Source organism: Cryptomeria japonica, chromosome 4 (assembly GCF_030272615.1).
Source record: "Cryptomeria japonica chromosome 4, Sugi_1.0, whole genome shotgun sequence".
In the NCBI taxonomy this organism is placed as follows: Eukaryota; Viridiplantae; Streptophyta; class Pinopsida; order Cupressales; family Cupressaceae; genus Cryptomeria; species Cryptomeria japonica.
The window spans coordinates 258,390,426-258,418,174 of NC_081408.1; the positions used below are offsets into that span (position 1 = coordinate 258,390,426).

General features: G+C 37.3%; 1 protein-coding gene across 2 annotated transcripts in view; it reads left to right on the forward strand.

The window, feature by feature from the left end:
- LOC131065560 (uncharacterized) overlaps nt 1-27,749 on the forward strand; it is a 151,264-nt gene that overhangs the window by 118,075 nt on the left and 5,440 nt on the right. For both annotated transcript variants that reach the window (XM_058000108.2, XM_058000109.2), the window contains exons 23-24: nt 1,134-1,225; nt 19,144-19,375. In XM_058000108.2, the coding sequence (XP_057856091.2) occupies nt 1,134-1,225; nt 19,144-19,375 (324 nt within the window). The remainder of the gene's footprint in view (nt 1-1,133; nt 1,226-19,143; nt 19,376-27,749) is intronic.

A 27,749-nucleotide genomic window follows, 5' to 3' on the forward strand; every position in this document is an offset into this window, starting at 1 on the left:
TGCTTTATAGAGGAAATTCGATTAAATTCGATTTTTTTATAGAAGTTTGAAATTCGATTAAATTCGAACCTCATCCATGAAAATCGCTGTATCCTGTGACTTAGTGTGTGTGTATATATATGTATATGTATGTGTGTATGTGTGTGTGTGTATACATATATGCATATATGTGTATATACATGTATATAAATAGTTGAAAAACGGACTTGACAATGACCTGGCTGGTCCAATTTTTTTTAAAACTCAGGACTTGAAGCTTGGGAAACAATTGGCAAAAACTCAGAAAATTTATCAAACATTTGAAAATATATAATTTCTTAAAATATTTTTTAAAAACACACATATACACTGAATTTGTAGAACATATTACTAATTTCCATGATATATAAATCAAAGTTTGAGTTAAATACATATCATAGATAAAAAAAACAGAGCAACCTCTGAATAAATTTGAGTTCAATACATATTGTATACAGACCACAAAACAACTGCAACCTCTAAATAAATGTGGGTAATGCATGGAAGGTCAGTTCATTAAATATGAGTCATTTTACCTGCTGTGGTGGTGCTCCTTTTTTATCTTGGCTGAAATTTGTTTCAAGATGTCTATTACAAATTAACAAGTAGAACATAGCAGACAAATTTCATCACAGCCCAACCTTGAGGTAAAAGGATTTCTTCACATGTACCTTGCCACCTTCAGATGACTGCAGCAAACCATCATACTATGTTCTATGTCTACAAGGATTTTGTTTATTATGTTTATCAAATTTACATTTATGTTACTCTTCACTTTGCTGTTGGAAACTTCATTACCATCAATCTCTATTAATGTACAGTATGCTTTTGCAGTTATGTTTACATTGCATTTGTTCTTATATTTTACTTTTGCTTATAACACGTGAACACCAGCAATCTAGTGCTGGTCTCTTGGTAAATCATAGAAACCAGATCAACCTCAAATCTAGGCATGATGTGTTAAGCTATATCTATCTTCTAAGTTTTACATTATAGTGACTTCTCAAAAATGTTACTAATTTATTACCTTTTTTGTTCTATTTGATTTCTAGATAACAAGTTAATAAGCACCATGTGGCCACATACTTATGCTTTATAATTCTTGGGCATGGCAGGAATATTCATTTTCACCATCGGCACAGGCAATAGAACTAGGCTCTGGAGAGATTAGAGAAGTGACATTTGCTGCACACCGTGTTGCTTACAGGTGCTGGAACAATTATCCCTCTTTCTTCTGGATTATTTTTGTAGGTATTATTGCTGGTAACAATCAGAACACTGTGCTCAAGGAGTATATTCTAAAAATCTTGCCATAGGTAGGATTCAAATTGTAACAGAAAACCAATGTAGAGACTTCGACCCAAAAAACATTACATATGAGTAGTAGAGGGAGACCCAAAATACTTAAGTAGCCTGGTCAGATAAATAAGTACTAGTTTACAGCCAAACCATCACAAACCTTTCTTGGTCATATTCAATGGTCTGGCATATCACATCTTTATACTGTTTGTGATCAGCACAAGGATGGAAACAGTTAGGGAATTGAAATGACATAAAATGAAACTTTAAACTGAGGCTTTATTTATTCCATCATACACAGAAATTTAACTCATATTATTCACATTAAATGTGCCAATTTCACAAATTTTCAGATGGCAGACATAGGTAAATAGTTGCTAACTTTACAGCATCCATTGACATCATGTGAGGCAGCTTAGAAGGTACTTGGGTTCTCTAGGCATATAGTTGAGTACCGAGTAAGCTAAGGTTCATTAAGATGCTGAACATATTTAAGTTAATTATTATTTTGAGAAGATATCATCAAAAGCCACACCCATTTGAAGGATTAATCATCATTCTCTTGCTGTCATTTGTGTTTATAGTTGTTTGGTCTGTGCTGTTATAATTGCTGTACTAACAGTTACAGAGAACAGTGTTGAATGCAAGTTATTGTTGTTGAATCTAACAAAATTATATAAGGGAAGTTCAGCCCATTGTTCGTGACATCAGTTTCGAGTGTCAAAGAAGTGATAATACGCTGCAAGAGGTGAAGAACTAACATATAAAAGACATGGAGATATTTTCAGATGTGGAATAAAAATAACCTAGCCAATTTGGACATTAGTCAAATCCATCTTTCAGGAACTAAAATATACTTGCTATCTATTCAGATAGAACATCCTGAAATTTCACAAGTATTACCTTAGGGAAAGAATAAGAAAACGACTATATATGAGTACTATGTCCCTAAAAATGAAAAGCTGTTGAGTTGAATCCACGAAGATTGAACCCAAACCAAAAAATGAACCCAAACCACCTATCAATTTCAAACCAGCAATGTTTTGTGTTGAATCAAAACTGGTCCAACAGTAAATTGACAGAATTACAAAAGAAAATGCTTGGTTGGAGAATTTTTAAGGAAACTAATGAGAATTTTTCATTAAATGGTTCAATCAACTAAAAGAGATAAAAATGCATGACAAAAGATAAAGGCACTCTATACAAAGAACTTAAAGAGTGGCATACCAATGCCCAGATAAACATTTACAATACAAAGAGCCATTTTCAATATTATGGAGATCAACACCCATCTCTAACACCCTGTTCTTCAACCAGTAACATTATACACAAGTTTTTCCTTTTACATAAAACTTGTCTCATCTCACACTTGTATCTACACATCCATAGCCATATTGCATATTACATAAAGAAATAAACAGTAGAAAGATTATACCATCCAACATCTATGGTAGAAATCCTAATACCATTCCAAATTTCCAATACCTCCTTGCTCCAATTCTACCATATACTACTAGCCATGTGCTTGCTTTTATAAATCAAGCAAACAACGTCACCAATTAGTATTAGAAAGTACAAATCATCAACTCATAATCATTATCTAAGTGGTCAACATGGAAAGCAACCTCATGCTTTGTATATGAGAGTTACAAACATCATTCTAGCAGGGTTTCGACTGTTTTCACCAATGTGGTACTCCAACTTCACTACAAGGAAAAATAGCAACTTGACAAGTCCAAAAGAGACAACCAACTTCTTATACATCATCATAGATGCATCAAACACTCCTTACAACATCATAAGTTGTCATAGATTCCTTTCCATTTCACGCCAAGTGTCTAGTGATGCTTTACAATGCATCCTTCAACAATATGTCCTTTACAAACAATATTGCGAAGTGTCTTAAAGAACATTCCATTTTGTTTGCGCCACCAACTCCCACATCAATCTTCCATTTCACCCATTCTGCTATTTTTGGAGATACAAACATGAAATAAATTTTTTTGATCCCCAAGCAAGCTCACGTATGCTTTACTAACGGCGGCTTTATAGCTCACTTGCCTTGTTTTGTGCCTGATTTGGATGGAGTAGTTAACACATTAAATTATCTTCTCTGACTTTTCATTCCGTTGGAAAGTGTTTTGTTTCAATATGGCATGTATGCAAGGAGATGTCGGCTGCCTTCATTAATGATGACAGAACAAGTGGTACTGTCTGTCATAATCATTATTCCTAGCTTCTTGGCTAAGTTATTTCCTCAAAATCAATCTTTCTCCATCTCGCCTAGAAAAACAGAGCTCTGGTTTTCTTCTTGACGATGGCAGAATCCTCTGAGGGCTCTTCCAGAATCATCATAAGAATCTTCTCGGACCCAGTTGCCTGTTTTGGGTTCGACACTCCAATTTCTCTAACCAGTCCTATTTGACAGTGCTCCTTTAAGAAAATTTCGGACTTGAGGCTTAAGCGAATTCTCTGCACTGTCAACCCTATGGTGATTTTGGCAACAAAAATGGTGCTTGAACAAGGTCATCTAGATAGGAAGGAGTATTATAGAGATAATACGTAGATTTCATCCAGATTTGTCGCTTCTTTACTGGATTGCGACATTTCTAAATATGACGTTAGAGCTTTAGCTACGGAATTGTTTGAGGCAGAATTGCTTGGCAGGTTAGAAAGAACTTTAAAATATGCATTGAAGGGTGCGGGCTCGCCTAGACTAGGGGATCTTGATACTTTGAGTGAACTCGGAGACACCGTAAATTTTTACCATCTTCTTCTGGACTTAAAAGGACCTGCGCTCAAGAGTCACAGATAGTTAGCTAGTATGGCGACAAATTATCTCAAATGGCAGGTTCTGACCAATATGTCCTTAGACCAGGATAAGGAGGTGATTTTTAAAGATTTTGCCATTCTGAATGGCTTGCTTGAAGTTGATGAGGAGAATAGTGGACTTGGGTTGGCAGAAAATCAAAATGTAGCTGAAGGTGGTAATGGGAATGGTGACGGGCTGGTGGAATCTAAAATGGAAAATGAGGGAGTTTGTGGCTGAGGGCGCTCTTGTAGGGGCCGAATTGGAGCAGGTAGCTGTAGACGGGGTCGAGGCCGTGGTAGAGGCAGAGGCCGCCCTCTGCTCTGCAGAAATGGTGGTCATGCTGGAACCTGTTTGGATAGACAAGAACAAAGGGCTTCAAGCTAGGTTTAAGCTTTGTTGATTAGAATTTAGTTTCTTTTTGGAAGTCTCTTGGTCTTATGTTTTTTTAGTACAATATGGACTTGGTGGAGGTATGAATCCTCCATTTTGTTTTATTTCCTAATTCTCTGTTTAGACTCGTTCAATGACTGGTTGATACTGCTCGTATGGCATTATTTTGTATTTGAATATGCTAATGAATATAAAACTACTTGGCTTTGCCTTTATTGACCAAAAAAAAAAAAAATTTGCAAATTGCAGCAATATAATCTTATTAGTATTTAAATATATTAATATAATGATATAGTAAAGTGTATGTTTACACTTGTATGTAATAAATTAGGTGGCTAGTTGTAGGTTATTAATAAATATTTTGTAAGGTGGTTGCAGCTCTTCAATGAGCTGGTTGTAACAGGATGTGTCTTGAATTGGTACAGTGTGGCACTTTCTTTATAAGATGCATATTGCTTGTCTTATCTCATTCATTTGTTTATATTAATAATCTTAACCTAGGCTACAACTTTGTTCAACTAGGACTTGCAACAATTGATTGGGCAGCACTAATGGTGATATCACCTAAATAATGTTAGTATGTAGTATGTAGGTTAGTATGTAGCTTAGTAAATAAAGTTAGTATAGTTAGTATATTATTAGTTTTATGTTGTTGGCTGTGGTAGTTGGATGGGAATAATTTGCTATAAGGTAGTTCAGGTAGGTAAAGTAAAAGGTTTTTATAAGCTAAGTGCATATAATGTCGAACCATTCCTGAAGAATAATATATCATTTTGTTGTTCTGTCTACAATCATGGTATAATTGGGAGTTTTGTATGCTCTGCCATTTTTCAGTATAGTATCAAAATATCATTAGTACCTTGTCCTATGTGAAGTTGTGGAAATAAGAAGCCCATAGAATGTTGAAGGGAGTGTCAAAAATTGGAATGATGTGAGGTCTATATATGATGATGTGTGAATTGGAAAGTTGTGACCAACAACATGCAAGATTCTCCAAATTGGATAATGAATGCAAGTAGTGCTTGTTGTATTGCTTTATGTGTTTTAGAGTGCAAATGGAGATCACTAGAGTTAGGATGAAGTTTGTTTGTTTGTTGAATAAAAGTCAATTTTTTTGCACCAAGCATGAGAATTCGAAAGTGAATGTGATGTATTGTTTTTTTAACATTTGTATCGAGGCTCCAGCCAATGTGGGAAGAAGATGAAAGCAATGCCACACTTTCACCACCAGTGTCTCCTTTCCAAGTCAAGCCATGAATATGATATTACAAACCACCACATGTTGGATTCACAAAATTTTTGCTGTTGAATGTATTATTTTCTGAAGTATGTGTGGTGTAATCTGCTTTTTGTGTTTGCTCATGTGAGGCTTATAGTTTGAATGGGAAAGAGGAATAAGCCATTACTTCATCTAGATATGGGAGCTTCTGATGGACTCTATGAATATGTGGGTTTTAATTCATTGGTATGGAGTTAGAAAACAATGATTTAGTATGTGATTTTATCTATTAGGTATGCGGTGGTGTTGAAGTGTGCTAGGGAATTGGAAAGAAAAACTCTAATTAATATTAGCATGTTTGAAAGGTCATATTTTCAAAATTTTCTTGTTCCTTTTTCTAATTGAGATATAAGGAATTAAGTTCTTAAATATAAATGGAGAAATCATATGTTCTTGCCAAGCTTGGTGGGCATGGTTTTCTTTGGTGGAAAATTACAATGCAATTGGTTATAATGCAGGATGTATGGTTCACTGCTCTGGGCGCCTGGTTCTAGTTTGGTTCAACCTGGGTTTTGGTCCAGGTCGGTCTGCCTGTGGGATTGGACAGGGTCCGTATCCACGGGGCATGGTTCGAACTTGTCAGAGGCAGGCAAATTTGGACGAACCACAAGCGAACTAGGTGGAAAAGTCCACCAAAAATCTGATTTTTTTGCAAATTTAATAATTTTTGGGCATCCACAACACTAAAGAGCAGATTTATAATCTACTTATGGTGGGTTTTATGTCTCATTTGGTGTGCAAATAGATTGTTTTCTTTTGAGCTAGAGCAAATAGTTGATTGAGCAAAAGTTTGGTTGAGCAAGAGGGAGTTGGAAGATCGATTTGTGAAGCTTGATCAAGTGTCTGTGCTTCATTCCTACTCCTTGGCAAGCTTCTATTGGGTGAAAGAGGTAAGTGTTTTTTCATTTTATTTTGTTTTTGTTTAATTTCTTTAAATTTTTTCATTTATCCTTGATTCATAATTGTCCAAAAGATCTACCTATTTTTCTTTCCATTCTCTTGTTTTTATTTTGAATGTGTATAAAATTTCTTCCCATAGGAATACAATGGCATCTACCTCTTCCTCCATAGGCAATGCCGATAATGAACAACAACCAAATTTTGATTCTCCTTTGTGGAAGTTTGTTGATATCATAAGATCCCTTTGAGGAGGTGGGGGATTCCGTTGGAAATGTTGGGGTTGTGATAAAGAAAGCAATAGTTCATATTTTAGGGTGGCAGGCCATTTGTGTGGAATACTTGGTAGAGGAGTCAAGAAATGCCTCAGAAAAAAAATGCTCCTATACCAAATGAGATAGTATTAAAATATATCATGAAGCATGAAGAGACGGAAGAGAGAGAAGCACATAGACAAAAGATGGCCATTAAAAACAAATCAAAGGGAATGCAACCCCCATCTTCGAATATTGTGATAGAAGACCACCCCTTTTATACTACTGCAGCTAAACTTGACACTGAAACTCAAGGACCCATTCCACACAAAAGAAAGTTTCCTTTGGAAACTTCATTTCAAAATGAGAGTCGGGACATTGCGGACTAGGATATAGCAAGATGTATATATGCAATTGGGTTGCCTTTCAGTGTTGTTCGCTCCCCATATTGGAAGAAGATACTGAAAAGTGTCAATGAAGCTCCAAAGGGTATAAGGGCCTCGACTATGAGAAGATACACAACACCTTGTTGGAAAGAGAGGTCAAGGGGGCTGAGGATGCATTGAAGCCCATAAGGGATTAATGGATTGCGATATGGGTATCCATTGTTTAAGATTGGTGGAAAGATTCAAGAAACTATCCCTTGATCAATGTCATAGCGGTGTCCCCTAAAGGGGCAATGATTTTGAAATCTGTGGATTGTGAGGGGCAAGCAAAAGATGGGCAATTTACTGCACGGCCCATTCACTCAATCTTATGCTACAAAATATTGGGAATAAAATTGGGTGGATCGAAGACATGTATGCAGAGGTTGAGGACATCCAGATTTTCATCACGAACCATCACATGTCTCAAGGAATTTGCAAATTATTCGTAAATTTGGAGCTATTGAAGCTAAAATTAGTATTTTACATTTTCTAATTTTCAAAACTTGATTGTGTAATGTGTATTATTTTTACATGTTTGTCTTTATTTAATTGTATTTTTTTGCTCTAATTTTTATTACAAGTTGTTGAGACCCGTTCTGCATCTAACTTAATCATCTTGAGACGACTTGTAGAAGTGAAAGCGCCACTTCGCAATATGGGGATCAGCAATAATTGATCTATATGGAAGAAAAGCGGCATTGGGAGGGTAGAAAAAGTTAGGGTAAGGATATTGGATGACTGGTGGTGGGAAAATGTGGAGTATCTCCTTGCTTTACCGAGCCCATTATGAGCTTGCTTCGCTACATTGACATGGATAGGCCTTGCATTGGAGAGGTGTATGATGACATCAAATCAATGCTTGAGAAGATGAAAAAAATCATAAATAACAAAGAGAAAGACCCTCAAGAGACCTTAAAACATTTGCAAGTGATTGTTGTATAACGATGGAACAAGATCACCACTCTACATCTTCTTGCCTATGCATTAACACCAAAATATTATAGCAACCAATTTCTTGATATGTCGGGAAGGCTTCCACCATATAGAGATTTAGAGGAGTTTGATGGGTACAAGGCAACATTCCTGAGACTCTTTCTTGATGATGATATGCAAGATTTGATTTCAGATGAGTTCATAGAGTTTGTGAATGCAAGAGGTCTAAGTATTGACACTATCCGTCATTGATTTAAGAAGGATGCCCATAGTTAGTGGTACCTCCATGGCCAACGATTCTAATTGCTACAACCCTTCGCAATCAAAATTAATCACAAGTAAGTTTTATTTATAATTTTAATTTACTTTGTCTTCATAGGTTGCTAGAAATTTTATAACTTTAATAATTTAGTTTTAATTGTTTACTTTGTCTTGTCTTCATAGGTTGCTAGTTCATCTGCATCAGAAAGAAATTGGAGCACATATTCTTTCACCCACTCTGTAAAGCACAATAGGTTGCAATAAAAAAGAGTGGAGAACTTAGTATACGTGCATTCCATCTTGCGTCTCCTTTCACACAGGCAGAATGAATACAAAGAAGGTGAGTCAAAGATGTGGGAAATGAATGCAGAGCATACGGACTTGGATGCTTCCACTTCTCAGCTTGCAGTTGCTGCATTGGAGGACTTGGACAGCGAGAATGTTATTGGTGCAGCTGATCCCATTGGCCTTGGTAGTATTGGTGAATCAACTAATGCCGTTGAAGAAGAAGAAGAAGAAGATGATGAAGAAGAAGAAGATTAGATGATTTAAAGTTTAAACAATTAAACTTAGTATAAAGTTCCAATTGTTGCAAGTTGAATTTTGAAACAATGATACTTGAACTTGATATTATCATTTTAATATTTTGATGTTGAACTTGAAGTATATGATGGTATGATCATGATGCTATGATTACAAGTTTATGGTGTTTTTGTTGTTTATATAATATCTGTAGCGAAGACAAAGTAAGTAGAGACCCCTATCTATCTGCTAGGCATAGGCAATTGATAGAACAGATCGAGTCCTATTATGTGACATTCTAATCTTAATTCATGCTTGTAGGCTACACACACACACACACACACACACACACACACACATATATATATACATGTATACATACATATGTACTAACGAACCCAAACCCCATTTCAAAAATTTTCCATACTAGCAAATCAGTTCTTCGAACCTGAATCCGAACCCGAACCGGCAACCGGCAACCGGCAACCTACGTTATAATTGAAAGGGATCTATGTGATATTGTGGTTGGAAACCCAACAGCCATAAATTAAGCCACAATATGCACAATGAATGATTGAAAAACAACTTTGATTGATCTCGGATTAATGATGCATACTTCCATCACATAGATCTTACAAAAACTTCAAAGCAAGTATGAGATGATCTCAATACATTTTTTAACTTACAATCTTCTAGTGACAAGATATCAATCAAGCAAAAACTCTTTGGCTTGAAGATGAATGAAAGTGAAAGTATTGTTTAGCACATAAGTACATTTCAATCTCTTCTCGATAAACTTGCTAGTATTATATTCTATGATTGAAGATGATGCTAAAGCTATTTTATCGAGTAGTATACTGCACTAAACAAACTCAATCTAAGTTTGGAAATTGTGATTTCTTCCTTGATTGATGAAGAAAATCAAGTCAAGAAAAATCACTTGATTAATGGAAAAATTTCTTTTCTTATCAAGAAAAAGTCTTGTCATTTTAGTAGGGAAGACTAAAGTTTTTAAATGTTTCTGTTGTAATCAAAGAGGATGCATCCTTGTTCCACTGAGTTTTAGGGATGGGGATGATATGGGATGGCAGGGGACAACTGTTAAAGAAATAGGGGAATTTTAAAAAATATAGAGAAATTTCAAATATGCATATTATAACATTAATAAAGCATTCATCATAGACATTGCAGAAGATACATAGCATTAGCTTTGAATTGAGATTTTGACATGAGAATTGACAAACAAATTAACAAAATTCAAATTCTTTCATTGTCAATGTGCATACATATATTATTAGAATTACAACAAAAATGCTTAGAGGCTCCAATTTTCAATTATGAAATGACATAAACTGTAAATAATAAACATAGAAGTCCATAATTAGCTGCCCATAATATTGAAATGATAGAACTAACAAAATATATTGCTGTCCATAATCAGCACATGGTAGGTCTAAGAGTCTAAATCAAAATCAGAACTCGAGTCCGAGTCATTGCTCCTTCTCTTGCTACTTTTCTCCTTTGCAAATCTGAAAATGGATGTCTTTGTCTTCTTTTGGTTGTTTTATAGTCAGATTAGGTTTTGGTATTGTTTAATGTGGTTTGGGGATCCTCATGGGCCCGGTCAGTCCTTTTTCAAATTAAAAAATGTGCAGTTTTTTTTCAATCTGGCTGTCCAAAAGTGGCCTAAGACATAGGGGACGACCAAAAGTCCTTGGAATGGCCAAGGGACTTAGTGGTGTGGGACATAGGGGATGACCATAAGTCCTTGGAATGGCTAGGGGAATTCTAGAACCCCCTTGGCTGTTTTGGGGACTTCTGGCCGTCCCCTATGTCCCAAAATCATTTTTGAAACTATACTCAGTTTGGGGACGGGAAGGATACTTATAAAAGCCAGCTTTGCGTCCCCGTACCGTCCCCGATAAGGGTACAGGGGTACCAACATAGGGGATGCATCCTTGTGGAACATAACAAATAAACCTTTGATTGCCATAAGTGAGATAGAAGAGTATGATTTTGTAGTTCATAATCAATACTCTCCCCACCATTACTGTAAGGAGGTATATCTCTATTTAGGACTAAGTGGGGTGAAAGAGGAGGTTGGAAGAATCTTTTCCATGTCAAGCTAGCTTCTTGCTTAGAGATGGTACATTGCATGAGGCACCACTTTTTCACTGTGGCCCTTCGTGGAGCAAGAGAGGCTTGGCAGTTCAATTTTTGTTCTTTTGGATAGTTGAGCATGTCTAAATGCATAGATGGAGATGTGTACTTGCGGCTAGTTGATTCTCTTTTCACCTAAGGAGTGTTGTTGTCTATATTTGAGTATGTCTCTATTAACAAGAGGAATGGTTACTTGTGAATAGATGAGTGTTTCAATTCAGAAATATTTTTGGACAATCAAGACATCCACTAATATGTTCAATTTGGTGTGTCTTGGTTAGACAGAAAAATGCACCTATCCTTGGGAATAGTCCTCTATAGAAGTTCACTTGGGTGGCACTGTTTTAATGATGTCCTAAAATGGTTAGGCTAGAAAAGTAGAAAAATTAAAAAAATCTAATTGTTAGTTTTCATGATCAGATTATCCACAATAAACAGAAAACTAAAGTTGCACAGTAAAGCATACAAATAGAGGATCACACAACACAAGACTACCTTGGGAAAACCTCCCTCTTGGAGGAAAAACCCAGCAACAAATCAGATCTAGATCCTTTTATTAATTGTAGAATACAATGGCAATAAAGATCAGATTACTTATCTGATATAACTGTCAACCTAGGGCAGAATTAGAGTTACAGTCATAACCCAGCTAGGGCACAATGTAACAGTAGAAGATAGCAGATTTATCTCTTTCTTATATAAGAATATCATCAGCATACAGCTTCCAGCTCTTCATAGTTCTTCACTGAAGATTGCAGACCTAATGATGTTTGTAGACCTTCAAGAGGAACTCGCTATCCTCTTCAAGTATTTACTGTCCAAGATCGCATGTATGGCAAATGCTGATGGCAGAAGTGATTCGCTGATTCCTTGATCAGAAGTGGTTTGCTTGCCTTCAATGAGGATTCGCTAACCTCCAGAATGAGTGGGCAGATCTTGCAGAGCTAACTTCACATTGATGATGAAAACTGAGAGTGATGAATGCATACATATTAATCTCTATTTATATTTGGCGTGGAGACCAATTCAAGTCGGCTTCACCTTAAGTTTTGTGCCAAGACTTAATTACAATTATAGGGCTTACACGTTACCTTATGTCTTACCCTATTTTGGCATACTAATAATGATTAAGTTATATTGCAAGGGGAGCGCACCTATTTAGGGCCACACGTTACATGAAGTGATATAGGGTCGGCCCTATAATATGATGAACATATTTCATGTTGCTTGGTGTGTAGGAGATAAAGGGCCCAGCCCTATTCGAGTTTGTGCACATAGAGATAGGGCCCAGCCCTATTTACACGCCTCCTTAATGAAGCAGGGCCCAGCCCCCTTTTGGGATTCGGACAACATTGGAATAGGGCCCAGCCCTATTTGTTTTACACATTACATATAAATACAATAGATAGGGCCCTGCCCTATAAGGATTCGGATGATGCCTTAAGGCAATCCGAATCCTATTTATTTTCCTAACCTAGTTACAAAATCAACACTAATAAGGGAGCACTATATAAAGTCAAATTATAATGTGACTAATCACTTTACAGTTTCACTTAATATCATAAGTAGACTTAATAAGGTAACTTTATAAAGTGACTTTAGCTATGACTTGAGTTACGTCCGCTATTCATATTGTCCCCCAAAGAATTTTTGTTTTATTTTTAAGGGTTAAACTCTTTTGTACTAGAGTTATGAACCAACGAGGTCACAAACGAGGGACTTCATCCTTATGTAAACACTCAACAATAACACCACATGTGGTTTGAATCTTGGTGGCAAGAACCACATTACCACAATTTAACCATCACATTATGCCAATATCAGCCACATTGTCCCCCAATGGTTTAATTTGAAATTAAAATTTAATTAGTTTAGAGAGGGACTTTATTCATAACTTATGTCAATTAGTCACATTGTACCCCAAGTATTGCAATTGAAATTTATTTAGTCTAAAAAGGGGCTTTAAATTAAAGTCATATTTTCAAATGGATTAGTATCAAATCTGTACTATTGGATGAGATTTATGGTCAACCTCTTTTATGTCAACTCAATAGGTTGCTCTAATGATAATCTTTATGAAGCTATTAAAAAGAAGGTTTTTGCATGAAGCCTCCTTTTGACAGGTTGCAAGGAGAGGAGAGGAAATGGAAATATAGGGAGGCAACTCCATGCCTCTTCATCTTCCTCTCCCAACATTGGCCAATAGAACCTAAAAATTTAGGGTTTCAATTTAAATTTAGCTTTAATTTCTATGGCTAGGGATTGTATATTATACTAACATGTTTTGTTTCAGGTAAAGAAGAAACATGAGGATTTTAAGCTTGATCTATTTATGTTCGAAGTCTCATGGAAGCAAGATCAAACCATTTTTTAAAATTTTTTTTTGTATATATATCATTTGCAGATATTTATTCCTCTTTGTATCAGTGATATATCTACATTTTTTTTAATCTAAGTTTATCAGATCTTATCTTCTTATAAACAATAATAAGTGAAAAAGAAATGATGATCCCCGCAGAGTTGCCATGTCCCATAGGGCTGTGGACAGGCCTAGCAGGACTGCCTCTTTTATAAAAAATAATAAATGAGAAAAAATATATGAGTATCATCCCCTTCTAGGGCTATGGTTGCCTCTGCAGGGTTCTCATGCCTCATGAGGCCATGGACAGCCGTAGAAGAGATGTGCATCCCTTTGGGAGTGTAATCAGCCCTGCCAGCTGACCATAGTTCTGTGGTTTTTTCGAAACATAAAGTAAAATAATATATGACTTTATTTTTGTCTTTTAAATGCAAAATTCTATGGCCATATGCAGAGAAATACTAAATATTTACAGTTCCTTGATATGATATTTTTCCCTTTCATATGACTTTTGATTTATAGCTAGGTCGGATCCCTTGCTTGGGCCGGCCTAGTTCACTTAATTGCTAAGTGGCTTTTGGCCTTAGCAATTTGGCTTTATATTTATCTGGCCCTATTTGGGCGTACAACTTATGTGTCATGTAAGTGTAATGGGGCATTACCTATTTAATATATAAATTGTAAATGCAATTTGGCACCAAGGCCAACCTAGGTGGCAAAGGAGTTTGAAGCATATAAATAAGAAGTGACTTGAAGTCACAAACAGAACCTACACAATTCAGTAAAAATACATTCCTATCTGCTATCAAGCGAATTATCCAGAGCAGCAAATCATCTCCATGATCAGCGAATCATATTCAGGAGTCGGCGAATTTCTGTAGATGCCCAGCAAACACCTTTGGAAGCATAGCGAACACCCTTGAAGGTCAGCGAACTCCATCCAAAGGCAGCGAACCTTCCTTTCTGACAGGAGTCTTCACTTGAAGGTCAGCAAACTGTCATTGAAGGCTGTGGACATCATCAGCGAACTTCATCTTTGTGACAGCAATATCTGCAGATAAGCTCACTACTACAATGTGCCCTAGGTGGAAGATATTATTGTGTTTAGTTTGCTGAGAGCTTCAAGTGTTGAAGCTCATTGTAAAGATTCAATTGGTTATCGCCTAATAAAGATCTGAGATATTGTAGCTGGGTTTTTTGCTTGCAAGAGGGAGGTTTTCCCAGGGTATAAGCGTGTTATGTGTGTGCTTTACTTTTAGTTTGGTTTTCTGTTCTATACTGCTAATCTGATTGCTAAAAACTAACATGGTATCAGAGCCAAGTTCGTACTAACTGTGATCAGATTATCGGGAAGTCTTCATCCTTAGTCTATCATTCCATTCTTCAGTCAGCATGGCATCATACATTAGAGCTGAAGATAGACTGGATGGTGCATCCAATTTCACTGCATGGAAATTCAAAATCATGATGGCATTGAATGATCTCTCTGAGTTCATCAGCAAAGAGTTTTCCAAGCCCTCAGCTGAAGGAGAAAGGGAAGCTTGGAGAGAAAGACTTTCAAGCTCAAAGGATAATAGCGGATTTCATCAAGGATCATATCGTGCCTCTCATCGCCAATCTAAAGACAACAAAAGAAATGTTCAGCACCTTGGAGAAGATGTATGAGATCAACAACACCCGTCGCATCCTATCGTTGAAGCAGTAGCTTCACCACATCGAGATGGCAAAAGAAGAATGTGTAGCTGCATACTTCAAGAGGATTTCTGATCTGAAGGATCAGCTCTCTTCCATTGGGAAAGTTGTTGAAGATAGCGACCTATCCATGATGGCTCTCAATGGTCTTCCATCATCTTGGGAAGCATTCATTCAAGGAATCAGTGCAAGGATTGAACTTCGACAATTTGATCGCTTGAGGACAGATTGTTTATAAGAAAAGTCACGACTAATTGCAAGAGGACTTGGGCATGATCATTATGATGTGGAAAATCAAGTTCTTGCTTTGCATATGGAGAAAGGTAAAGAAAGAAAGTGGGATAGAGATAAAGGTTCTTCTTCTGCTCCTAAAGCAAAAAGGAAGAAGGACTTATCTCTCATCTAGTGCTTTAATTGTAATAAGTTTGGTCATTTTGCTCGGGATTGCAAAATCAGGACTTCTCTTGCTTCCTCTGCAGAAGTTGTCATAGGAACTTCTCAGAAGGAACAAAAGCCAAATAAAGACTTCCTTTTCTAAGAGGAAGCAAATGTTAGAAGGAGCTTCAGAGGAAGCTCATCAGCTTTAGAGGGAGCTTGTTGTATTCAGTTTCAAAGGGGGCTTGTTTGTTGTTTCAGCTTCAGAGGAAGCCATATCCTTGGTTAAGGCAATCTTTCGGGAAAAGATTGAGGTGAAGGCCCTTGGTTAAGGCAATCTTCCGAGAGAAGGTTGAGGTGAAAGCCCTCGTTCCACCCTTTGCAAGTAGGCATGGTGGTGTTGTATTCTTCTCTGGGAGAAGTCTGAGGTTAAAGCCCTTTCCACCCTCTGCGAGTAGGTATGGTGGGTATCATGGATGAAATTCCATGATGAGTTTGTTTACCCTCTGGCAGTAGCTACGGTGAATGTATCATGTGTTTCATCCATGAGAGTAGCCATGGTGGTAGTCACTATGTGACTTGGTCACTCAAAAGATATCCTCCCTAGCTAAGAGGGAGTGTTGATTTATAGCTAGGTCGGATCCCTTGCTTGGGCCGACGTAGTTCACTTAATTGCTAAGTGGCCTTTGGCCTTAGCAATTTGGCTTTATATTTATCTAGCCCTATTTGGGCGTACAACTTATGTGTCATGTAAATGTTATGGGGCATGACCTATTTAATATATAAATTGTAAATGCAATTTGGCGCCAAGGCCGACCTAGGTGGCAAAGGAGTTTGAAGCATATAAATAAGAAGTGACTTGAAGTCACAAATATAACCTACACAATTCAGTAAAAATACATTCCTATCTGCTATCAAGCGAATTACTCCAGAGAGCAGCAAATCATCTCCGTGATTAGTGAATCATATTCAGGAGTCGGCGAATTTCTGTAGATGCACAGAGAACACCTTTGGAAGCATAGCGAACACCCATGAAGGTCAGCGAACTCCATCCAAAGGCAGCGAACCTTCCTTTCTGACAGCAGTCTTCACTTGAAGGTCAGCAAACTATGATTGAAGGCTGTGGACATCATCAGCGAACTTCATCTTTGTGACAGCAACATCTGCAGATAAGTTCACTACTACAATGTGCCCTAGGTGGAAGATATTACTGTGTTTAGTTTGCTGATAGCTTCAAGTGTTGAATTTCACTGTAAAGATTCAATTGGTCATTGCCTAATAAAGATCTGAGATATTGTAGCTGGGTTTTTCACTTCCAAGAGGGAGGTTTTCCCAGGGTATAAGTGTGTTATGTGTGTGCTTTATTTTTAGTTTGGTTTTCTGTTCTATACTGCTAATCTGATTGCTAAAAATCAACATATATTTTCTGATAGTTTAAAAAAATTTAATAATATATAAAAATTTGATACAGCTACTTTAGTACAGCTTAAATAAACATACCTTTTCAATAACTTCAGACATGATTTCTAACCAATTTAAGTAGAGAAATTTCTTTTTAATAAAATTGCATAAAAAGTTAGAACCTATGGTGGGACTTTAGATGGTTCACTGGTGTGCCTATTGGTTGTTTGGTGACGGAGACCAAGTCCAAGTTCCATAGTAGACATTGTGCTTCACAAGTGTGTTGGGTCGTTGATGGATATTGTGTTTTGAACTGAAGCTCATGCTGTGCATGGCAAAGGACTGGGCCCCATTTGATCTGTGTATATAATAATTTCCTCTTTTTTAAAATGATTATAAGTGAATGAAGATAGTGAAGAAATTTGTTTTTCTGTTTACAGACTCTAAATTTAAATGGACATAATTTTGCACAATATATAAACACAATCTTGCAATTGCAACTTTAACAGGCTTTTTTTATTTGTCGTCTTAAAATTTTAAATGATAGTCTCCTTGAAAGGGAACACAGATCTAAATTTATGTCATAAATTAACCCTCTAACGACTGTTCTTCTTTCCATGCAGTCAAAGCTGACACTAACACACTTTTCTTTCTTTAAATATTTTCCCTCACAACATCCACGTAACACTGGAAGCTATTTCTGTCTATTCATTCTGGAGTAAGTTAAGTAGGATTAGTAATATACTAATATATTATTTGCAGACGTGGTTAGTATGTAGCTTCTGACCATAAGTCCTCTTGCATTTGGGTAAGAAACCATAAACATAATTGCATTATTAACATCCATCTAAGCATACTTAAAAATTTGTCTGATCATAAGGCTAGCCTTAGGAGGTGTCCTTCCCATAAATACGCAGGCAAGTATGTCAAAAACAGTCAACAAGGGCTCATAGGACCATTATGAGCTGAAATCCCTTACACTATTATACATGTAGCATTCCTTGACCTCACTGCTGTGTACTCCTTGACATATTGGATGTTTCCTTGAGACTTCATCTCTAGGTTTTTGGGATCATACTTATCATGCTACTAAAACTTTGCCGCTGGGACCATGAATTATTAATAAATAATGATACTTTTCACAGAAGAGACAAATGCGAGACTACTGAACAACTTGCATTAATTTTAGTCATGAGCCAATTTGTAGTTCTTTTTATAATAACAATGTCAAGCCAGGGTAACTCCTTTTTGGAGTTAATGCAAGTTGCTCCCTTTTTTGGTGGCATTGGTCCATGGCTTTGAAAGACTCATTTGAAGGCCTTAGCCTTTTGCTGTCAATATGGAAATGGACATTCCATATCTTTTTGTTTTGGAGGTGCAGATTATGCCCCTGTTACTCTGTGTGGAAGGAGATGTGTGAAACAAAACAATTAATTTCAAACTTTAAGAAGGTTGTTATAGGACTTTTACAAAGCTGTGCAATGAATGACTTAATATAGCAGTCATAGTAGCCGCTAAACTGAGATACAAATAGTCTCTTAACAATTGCCTTACAAGGGTAGGGACTCAATTCAAAGCAGCAATAAAGTGGTCATTAAGAGGGTGGCGGGACATTAAGAGAGTGGGTGAGGGGTTTGAGGGAAGAATCACCATACAGACTTCACTGATGTTGAAAGCATATAAATGATGTATGACATGTTTTCACATATCATAAATTTGATTAAAAGTTCACTTTGACAAAAGTGTTTATCTATTTCTAGTTGAATACTGTGCATCATACACATAAACTTCAGTATCATCAGTTGATATCTAGACTCAGGTGGCCTGAAGTCTAATTCAGATGCTTTGTTTTTAAAGTTCAATTTTGAGGCTTGCATGCTACTACCATCCAACTATCTTGTTTTTTACAGCTTTTAGATTATTGGGTTTGTGAAAAATAATTTACAGTTTCAAATGTTGATAATTCTTCATGGTTATTTTTTATTTTAGTGTTGATTGTAGAGCAATCTGAAGTTTTTAAAAATTATTTGATGATATTTTGTTCCAATGTAATTTGTATGCAGCATTCTAGGTACCGTGACATCACTTTCTGGGCAGCCTAGGGAAGGTATCACTTTGGAAGCTAGATCCCAGTCAAAAGGTTATTATGAGGAAACAACCACAGACATTTCAGGGAAATATCGCCTTAGAGGCCTTCTACCTAACTCAAAATATTCGGTAAAAGTTGTAGTAAAAGAAGACTCAGGAAACCAACCAAAAATTGAGCGTGCATCTCCAAGCTTTGTTGATATTGAGGTAATTGGTGTATGCCTAAACTCTTATGTGGTGTGTTTTGATTTTATCTTTTGTGTATACATGCTTATACATATTGTACATGTATGCACATAAGTATTTTTAGGAGGGTATGCATATTGATGTATAAACATACGCATAATTCTGGATATAATTTTTAAGCCTGCAAATAGTACCCTTTATTTTCCTTCCAAGGTTTAAAGTTCAAACTGCTTGTTTGTGTGCTATGGTCTTACTGCTGGTCTTTTTTTATTATCTGGTAGTGTGCACAAATGTTTCTTAAATTTTACTGTTAATCTCGCTTTAGAAGTTGTGGTACTGTTCAGGTTCATTAGATATTTATGTGGTCAGTATTGTACTTCTCTGCCTGTACTGTGAATATGCACTACAAGCATCTAGTATTATACAGGATCATGGTACTATGTGAGCTTGAGAAGAAGATTTGAACGTTTGGCCATGATATTTAGCTAAGATAAGCAACCACAGTTATATCTATACACCCAGATTATCAAATTGCTACTATTTTTCTAGTACTACAATATACATTTAATCCATGCGATATTTTAACTGTTTGTTAGATTGTGTGAAAGCCACCATTTTTTAACAGGTTAGTAGATTATTTGGCCAACCTAGTAGTTTCTCTCATAAAATGTAAGCAGCTTACCGGGTTATGGGCAGGACTACAATGAAAGATAAAAGAGGAAGGAATAGAAAAAGTGAATACATGGAAATCCCAAGGTTGATGCATGAAGACTGAAAGAATAGATATAAAGGAAGATCCAACAACATGGAGCACCCACTAGATTGAGAACAAGAAAGAAAATCTTTATCCATGAATAGCAGATTCCTGTAGAGGCCAAGAAATTATTTGTAGGTGTTGCAAAAATGATCAAGGGAAGCTAGAACAAAATGGTCAGTACCCCACAGAAACCAATTAAGGAGAACAAGGTTCTGATCTATTTATGCAACAAGATACAAATAAGATAAGCTTCAAGAAGAGAGAGATCTTAGGAAAGCAGCCAAGGTACAACTACAAAGATGTTTTGTTCTTCCATCAAACACATGTAAGAAGCAAAGCTTAAAAACTCGGACTCGCCACAGACTCGGCAAACCAAAAATTTGGACTCGGACTCGGACTGGTGAAAGACTCGCGAAAGACTCAGCAAGGACTTGGCAAAAAAAAAAACCATAGTTTTACAAAAAAACATAAAGAAATTAATGCATTTAGAGAACATAAGAGCCATAATTGAAACATTACACATGTCATATGATCTACAAACGTGCAATATTTGAAATTTGAAATACTAAATCTAAATACCCAGATTTCTTCAATGCTAATTATGTTGTTATATGTAGCCTAATCAGACTCGGACGTTAAATTTTCACTACTTCCATCAATGCAGTTTCCCCCTATATTTTTCGATGGGGGTTTGGGGGCACCGCCCCCAAGTTGGGGTCAAGGGGCATCGCCCCACAAGGCCAAAAATACTTTTATTATTTTATATAGGCATCGGGTGTTATTTTTCTATTGGCAAAAAAAACCCTTCATGAGATATTTCACTCCCTCAATTACGCCAAATGAAGGCAAAAAAATAAAAAATAAGACTCACTTTTAAAGCTTGCATGACATTTTTTCTGGGTCGCGCGAGTCCATCTGAAAGACTCGCGAGTCTTTCAGATGGACTCGCCAGGACTCGCCTCGTGAGTCCTTGGTGAGTCGACTCGTGGCTCCCATGGACTCGCGAGTCCACGAGTTTTAAAACTATGGTAAGAAGTTTATGACAAGACTTCATTTTCATTTTGTTTTTATAAATTTGTAGGATTTGATCTCTGTGGTTTTAGTCATTTCATGATGGTCTCCAAGAGAAACCATTCACTTACAAAAAATCTCTCTCTATGTTGGCATTAATTACAAGGCAAGGTGACCCACAGAGTGTAAAAGCACCTTTAAGCATTTGTTAACATTTGTTAGTGAGGGAAAAAAGGAATTTATTCAATCACATTGGGGTTTTCATCCTTTAGCCACTTTCTCCACCGGCAAAGCTTTTGAAAAATGTAATGCCTTATAAGCACCTTTATCTCACAATTTTAATTAGTGTAGGAGTTAGTCAAATACACCCCCAATCATGTATCTATGTTTTAAGTACTGAAGACTCACAAGTTTTTTTTTGGAGTTTTATTTGTTTGTAGGATGTGACCTGTGTGCATCTTTAGTCATCCCATGATGACCACCATCAGTAGTCCTTACATTAATGACATTTTCTGCATGTATTCTGGTACCAAAGACAAAGCAAAGGAACCCACTTAGTATACCATTTGTTAGTAGGGAGGAATGGTGAATTCAATCCAATGCTTAGGGCTTTTTACCCTCTAGCCTCTTTCCTCAGTAGCAAAGCTTTTGGAGTATGTAATTCATTGTGAGGCACCCATTTTCCACAATTTTCATCAATGTTAAACTAACCCAAATACAATTCAATCATGTATTTATGGGGAGCATGTAATACTTTGCAAGCCACCCTTTTCTTACAATTCTCACCAATGTAGTACTTCTTTTGTTTATTCAATGTACTTCTCATCCTTAATCTGTCATGTTTGGATCTCAATTGCAAATTATGTATGCTTCTCTCTTTATATACGACTACTTTTTTGTCATATATCTTGCATTGTTGCTTTGTTCATATATCCTTCTTCGAGCAACTAATTGCTTGTTCTGGACTTAATTAATAAACCAACTTTTTCTGACAAATACGTAGCCTGAAAAAAAAAGTGCCTTCTCTAATCTTGCTCAATAAATATTCTTAAGTTTCTAGTTACATTTCGGTCATATGCAGTATAGTATAGTCAAATGAAGGCTAACATGAACAAAAATATCCTACATGTACATTTTTGTACTAAGTGTGAATTCTGAGTGGTGTTCCAAGGGGGCTGTGGTTTTGATTAATGCCTAAAGGATTTGGAGGGACATCCCCTCCCCATTCCTCTTTATCTGGAAGGAGTTTAGGAAGACCAGGATGCCCCCTGAGACCAGACTTTTAATTGGTGTATTTCCCCTTCTATCTAAGTGAAGGGCACATACAATGATTTGTATCTTTCTCCACATGAGTGTGAAAATCTTTGAGTATGAAAAGGATTCGGTTTTAATCTGAAAACTATTTACCCACTTTTTTCTTGTGTGATCTGTAAAGCGGAAAATCGAACCCCAGGTGTTCCCCCCACTCCAAGGAGAAAGGAGGTCACTAGGATTGACGGTTTTCACTTAGGAGAGACTTTACATTCAAAAGAGGGGTTGAAACCCACAAGATCCAATCCACACAATGCAAGATTGGATTCTAAATGAGTTTCAAGGGTTAAGACAGCAAGGCTACCCTCTTTTGTAAAGAATGTAGATAAAAGGATTGAACTAGGAGAGTATGTAAAGTGAGAAAGATTCACTTATAAACAGAGATAGGAATATGGGATGAAGCTACGGACCTGGAATTAGCAGTAAAATGTTGAGACGATGCTGTCCTGCAAATTTGAGCGAAAGTTGACGGGACGATGGCGCCCGGCGTGCACACGGTCCTTCGAAAAATCCGCGAAACGAAGGGGGATCTGTTCGTCTCTGCACAAGGGTTCCAGATCTTCAATTACAGCCGCGTACCTGCAACCTACACACAGAAAAGAGAGGACGATTGGGGGGTTAGGGATTAGGGGTTTGCCTTTAGGTCAAACCCCGGTTTTGGAATTAACCAAGAAATGAGAATGCTGTAAATGTAAATGTTTGTAATGTAATAAAGTACTGATACCTTGTTGTAAGAATGTTTGTATTCTTACATGCGAAGGTGTAATAATGTTGTATGTTGTATGTTGTAAGTGATCTCCTCTTCAATGGTTGGATCCTTGTCTTGAGTGCAACACTTAGCCTTGAATGGAGACTTAGAATGCTCAATTGCTTGAAGGAATGCTTGAATGCTTGAATGCTTGAATGTTTGAATGTTTGCCTAGCGCTTCCGCCTCTTGTACGCATATGTCCTCTCTCCTCAAAATGGGAGAGGAAATGTAGTTTATATACTTGTCAATTAGGTTTAAAAGACTGATTTTTCTGACCTTAGGCCGACCTAGAAACATTATTTTCCAATTTGCAAGCTTAAAGACCCGATGCCCCATAAGAGACCGGGCCCAAAATAGGGCTAGGGACCAGGGCGCTGGGCGCCATGGTCCCACCTCCCGGGACAGCAGGGTGCAAGGAAGGATCAGGCCACAGTGCAAAAATATGCAGTTTTTGATGTCATAAACAGATTTCGGGGTCTCCATTCAGGTTCAGTGTTGCGTCGCCATCATGAAGACCCAAATGCAGTCGAAATTGCAAGTGTCGCAATTTTAGGATGCTACATGATCATAAACTAAACAGTAAAATTACCTAAAACCATTGTGACTAGGTGCCATGGGTTCACACAAATTTGTATGCACCAACTACAAAGGTTCACTTGCTCAATGCTCACTAGGATAGAAGAGTGCTTAATTTTGATTTCCAACAAGACAATTGGAACAAATACTACTCAAATTCTCAATCGAGGGAAGCCCTTTGACCACATTAAGCCGCCTAACCCGAAATAACTTTTAAAATTTATGCTCATTGTTGCTTTTCATTTACCAAAAAAGAAGAGGAAGATGAGTGGTTTACAATATATCAGTCGGATGATGACTCCAATTTCTAAGCTCATTGCTCAATCACAATGTACCTATATACTATAGTCTATGCATGATGCATCTTTTCTTTTCTTGTATCACTCAATATAAATCGCGCTTCATATTATGTCCGTGATTATCAGTTTATCAAATGTATAATGGAATCAATGAATTGTTATTGTACTTAGTCTTTCATACTTGCTTTTGTTTTTTATGTTACTTTTAGGAATTATTTATTCATTTAAAAACATGCCCAGCCACTACCTACATTATCCACAAAATTTGGGAAATCTTTTTGTTATCCCCGAAACCAGTCCACCCATCTCCAAAACTTGGAGAACACTGATTCTGAGGTTGCATGCACCAGTCGTAGGAGACTCTTACAAATCTTTGATGCCCTACTGTAATATCCCTTGCCAATTCTGATGTAAAATTCTGATCTTTTTGGCCTAGATACTTCGTCAAACACTTGGCATATGATTGATTCAAAGTACTTCAGACTTGTTTTGTCAACATAAACTTTTGAGAGTGGACTGTCTATATGGCTGCAACATCAAATACACCATGTCACCTACCTCAAATGACCACTCTACCCTCTTTTGATTTGCGTACTGCTTTTGCTGATTTTGTGCCTTTTGTAGGTTTTCTCGAAGAGCCCTCATAATATCTTGATTCTTCGGTAACATGTCTCCCGCACTAGGCACTCTACTGTCACTCAACAATAGATCAAGAAAGCTAGGCGCCTCATAGCCATACAATGCCATGAATGGTTCATCTGAATAGAAAGGTGGTAAGTGGTATTATAGCAATACTCACAAAGATTGATCTTGACCCAACCCTTCTGCTGCCCTGCAATGTAATTTCTGAGATATCCCTCCGCCCATTTATTCACTATTTCTGTCTATCCATCCATTTGCGGGTGGTAGTTGGTGCTCGGAGTGAGCTTCGTCCCACAAAGTCTAAAGAGCTCCTGCCAAAAATGGCTCATAAACTTGCTATCTCTATCACTCACTATACTCTGAGGTAAGCCATGCAATCTGAATATCTCCCGAAACAAGAGCCCTACTACCTGTGTAGTTGAATATGTAGTGGTGATCGGAAAGAAATGAGCATACTTAGTTAAATGGTCAACCACAACATGAATACAGTCCTTACCCTGCACCTTAGGTAAACCTGTGATGAATTCTATGGAAATGCACTCCCACTTCCTATCAGGAATCGGAAGTGGTTGAAGCAAGCCTACAGGGTATGTGTGGTCCTGTTTATTCTGTTGGCAAACAAGACACTCTCTGATATATAAAAGATCATCTAATTTCAAACCCTTCCAAGTGAATCTCTCCCGTATCTGTTTGTATGTCTTGAAATAGTCGGGATGACCTGCCATAGGTGTATCATGAAAGGTTCTCATCACCATGTTCTTCACATCCAATCCTGGAGTCAAAAATATCCTCCCCTTGTAAATGATTAGATCATTCACAATGGAGTACATATCATCATGAATCGACCCCTCAATTAAACCTGAAGCCCAAGAGTACTTGGCATATTCTACTACAATCAGATACCTCCAATCCTCTAAAACCTCTGCCATGGAGCTCAAATGTGGATAGCGAGATAGTGCATCAGCAACTACATTCTGCGTACCTTTGACAAAAGGAAATGTCAAAGTCATATGATTGCAGCTTGCTTAACCATTTCTGCTGCCTATCATTAAGATCCTGCTGCCCAGGGAAATGTCTCAAGCTATCATGGTCTGTTTTTACAATGAATTTGCTGCCTACCAAATACTGCTTGAATTTGGCCAAATCGTGGATGATGGCCAACATTTCCTTATCATAAATGTTGTATCTCCTTTCAAGAGTTCTCAACTTCTTGCTCTCAAATTCAATCAGATGTTTGTCCTGCATAAGGACAACCCCGATCCCTTCACCTGAAGTGTCACACTGCAACTCAAAGGGTTTCTTGAAGTTTGGCAAAGCAAGTATTAGGCAGGTAGTCATAATTCGTTTGAACATCTCAAAGCGTTCCTGGGCTTTAGGAGTCCAAACAAAAGCTCCCTTCTTAGTCAAATCTGTGAGTGGAGCTGCATGTGTGAATATCCATTAACAAACCTGCGGTAGAAACCACATAAGCCCAAAAATCCACTAAGTTGTGTAAGATTCACAGGTGTAGGCCATTCTACAATTGCCTTGACCTTATCAAGATCCATACACACTCCTTCAGCACTGATGATGTGGCCCAAATAAAGTAACTCTATCATACCAAAGTCACACTTGGATTCCTTGGGGTATAGAGACTCCTTGCCAAGTATACCCAAAACTGTATCAAGATGTGCAATATGTTCCTCCCATGTCTTGCTGTACATCAAAATGTCATCAAAGAAGACTAGCACAAATTTCTGCAATTGTGAATAAAACACCCTATTCATCGTTGACTGAAATTTGGCAGGGGCATTGGTTAGCCCAAATGGCATAACCACAAACTCAAAATGTCCACAATGACAACAAAATGTTGTCTTCTCAATGTCCTACTCCCTAACTCAAATTTGGTGATATCTCGACCTCAAGTCAATTTTAGAAAAATATTGCGCACCATGTAGTTCATCAATCAACTCATCAATTCTAGGGATGGGATACCTGTTGTTGATAGTCTTTTTGTTCAACAACTTGTAGTCAATGCACATCTGCAACATAACATCCTTCTTGACCAAAATTACGGATGAAACAAAAGGTGACTTACTAGGTCGGATATGTCCCATAGCTAGCAACTCCTTAATGGTTTTTTCTATCTCATCCTCGAGCCACTTAGGATGCCTGTAGGGAGTGACTATCACGGGCTTAGCACCCTCTTCCTACTCAATAATGTGTTCTATTCCCCTATCGGGAGGTCTACTAGGTGGAATCTTGTTGAAGACCTTATCATGCTTGATCCTCAACTCCTGGATGTCAAGTGGATAGATAGGTTTTTGTTGCTCCTCTTATGTTGGCTTCAAAACACATTCTGCTGCCCACTCAACCATGTCATGACGCAAGAGATGCTAGTGTCCTTGAGTGCCTTCAACACATGTATCTTTCTATCCCTCTCAAATCGAATTTCCATCTCACAGAGGTTGAGGGTGAATATTCCTATGTCATGCAGCCATGTCATTCCCAAAACCATATCGGTGTCTCCCATGTTTACCACATAAAAATCTGCCTTGAATTCAAATTATTCAAGTGCATAGGAAGGTTGGGAATCATCTTGTCACACTTGATAGTGTAACCATCATCAACCTTCACTTGTATTCCCTCAAAATCCTCGGTGTGTATGCCACGTCTTTCAACAAGCCTTACATCAATAAAATTGTGTGTTGCACCTATGTCAAGTAGAGTGATGATTTTCTGTCCAACAAGTACTCCTCTCATCCTGAAAGAACCCTCACGTTGAATGCTAGTGAGGCGAGCCTCTTTAAGCTTCACTTCAAACTCAACTTCCCCTTCTTGTACTAACCTTTCTGATTCTGAATCTTCATAATCTGATTGCTGGTCAGAATCTTATTCTTCATAGAGAGCCCACATAGCCCTGTTTGCCTTCCCTTTAGGCATTAAAGGACAATCATGATTAGCATAATAGGGCCCCTTACAATAGAAACACAATTTCTTCTTTCTCAAGTCATTGAGTGTTTCACGATCAAGTGGGAAAGTGGACTTACCCTTTGCCTTATCATCCTCCT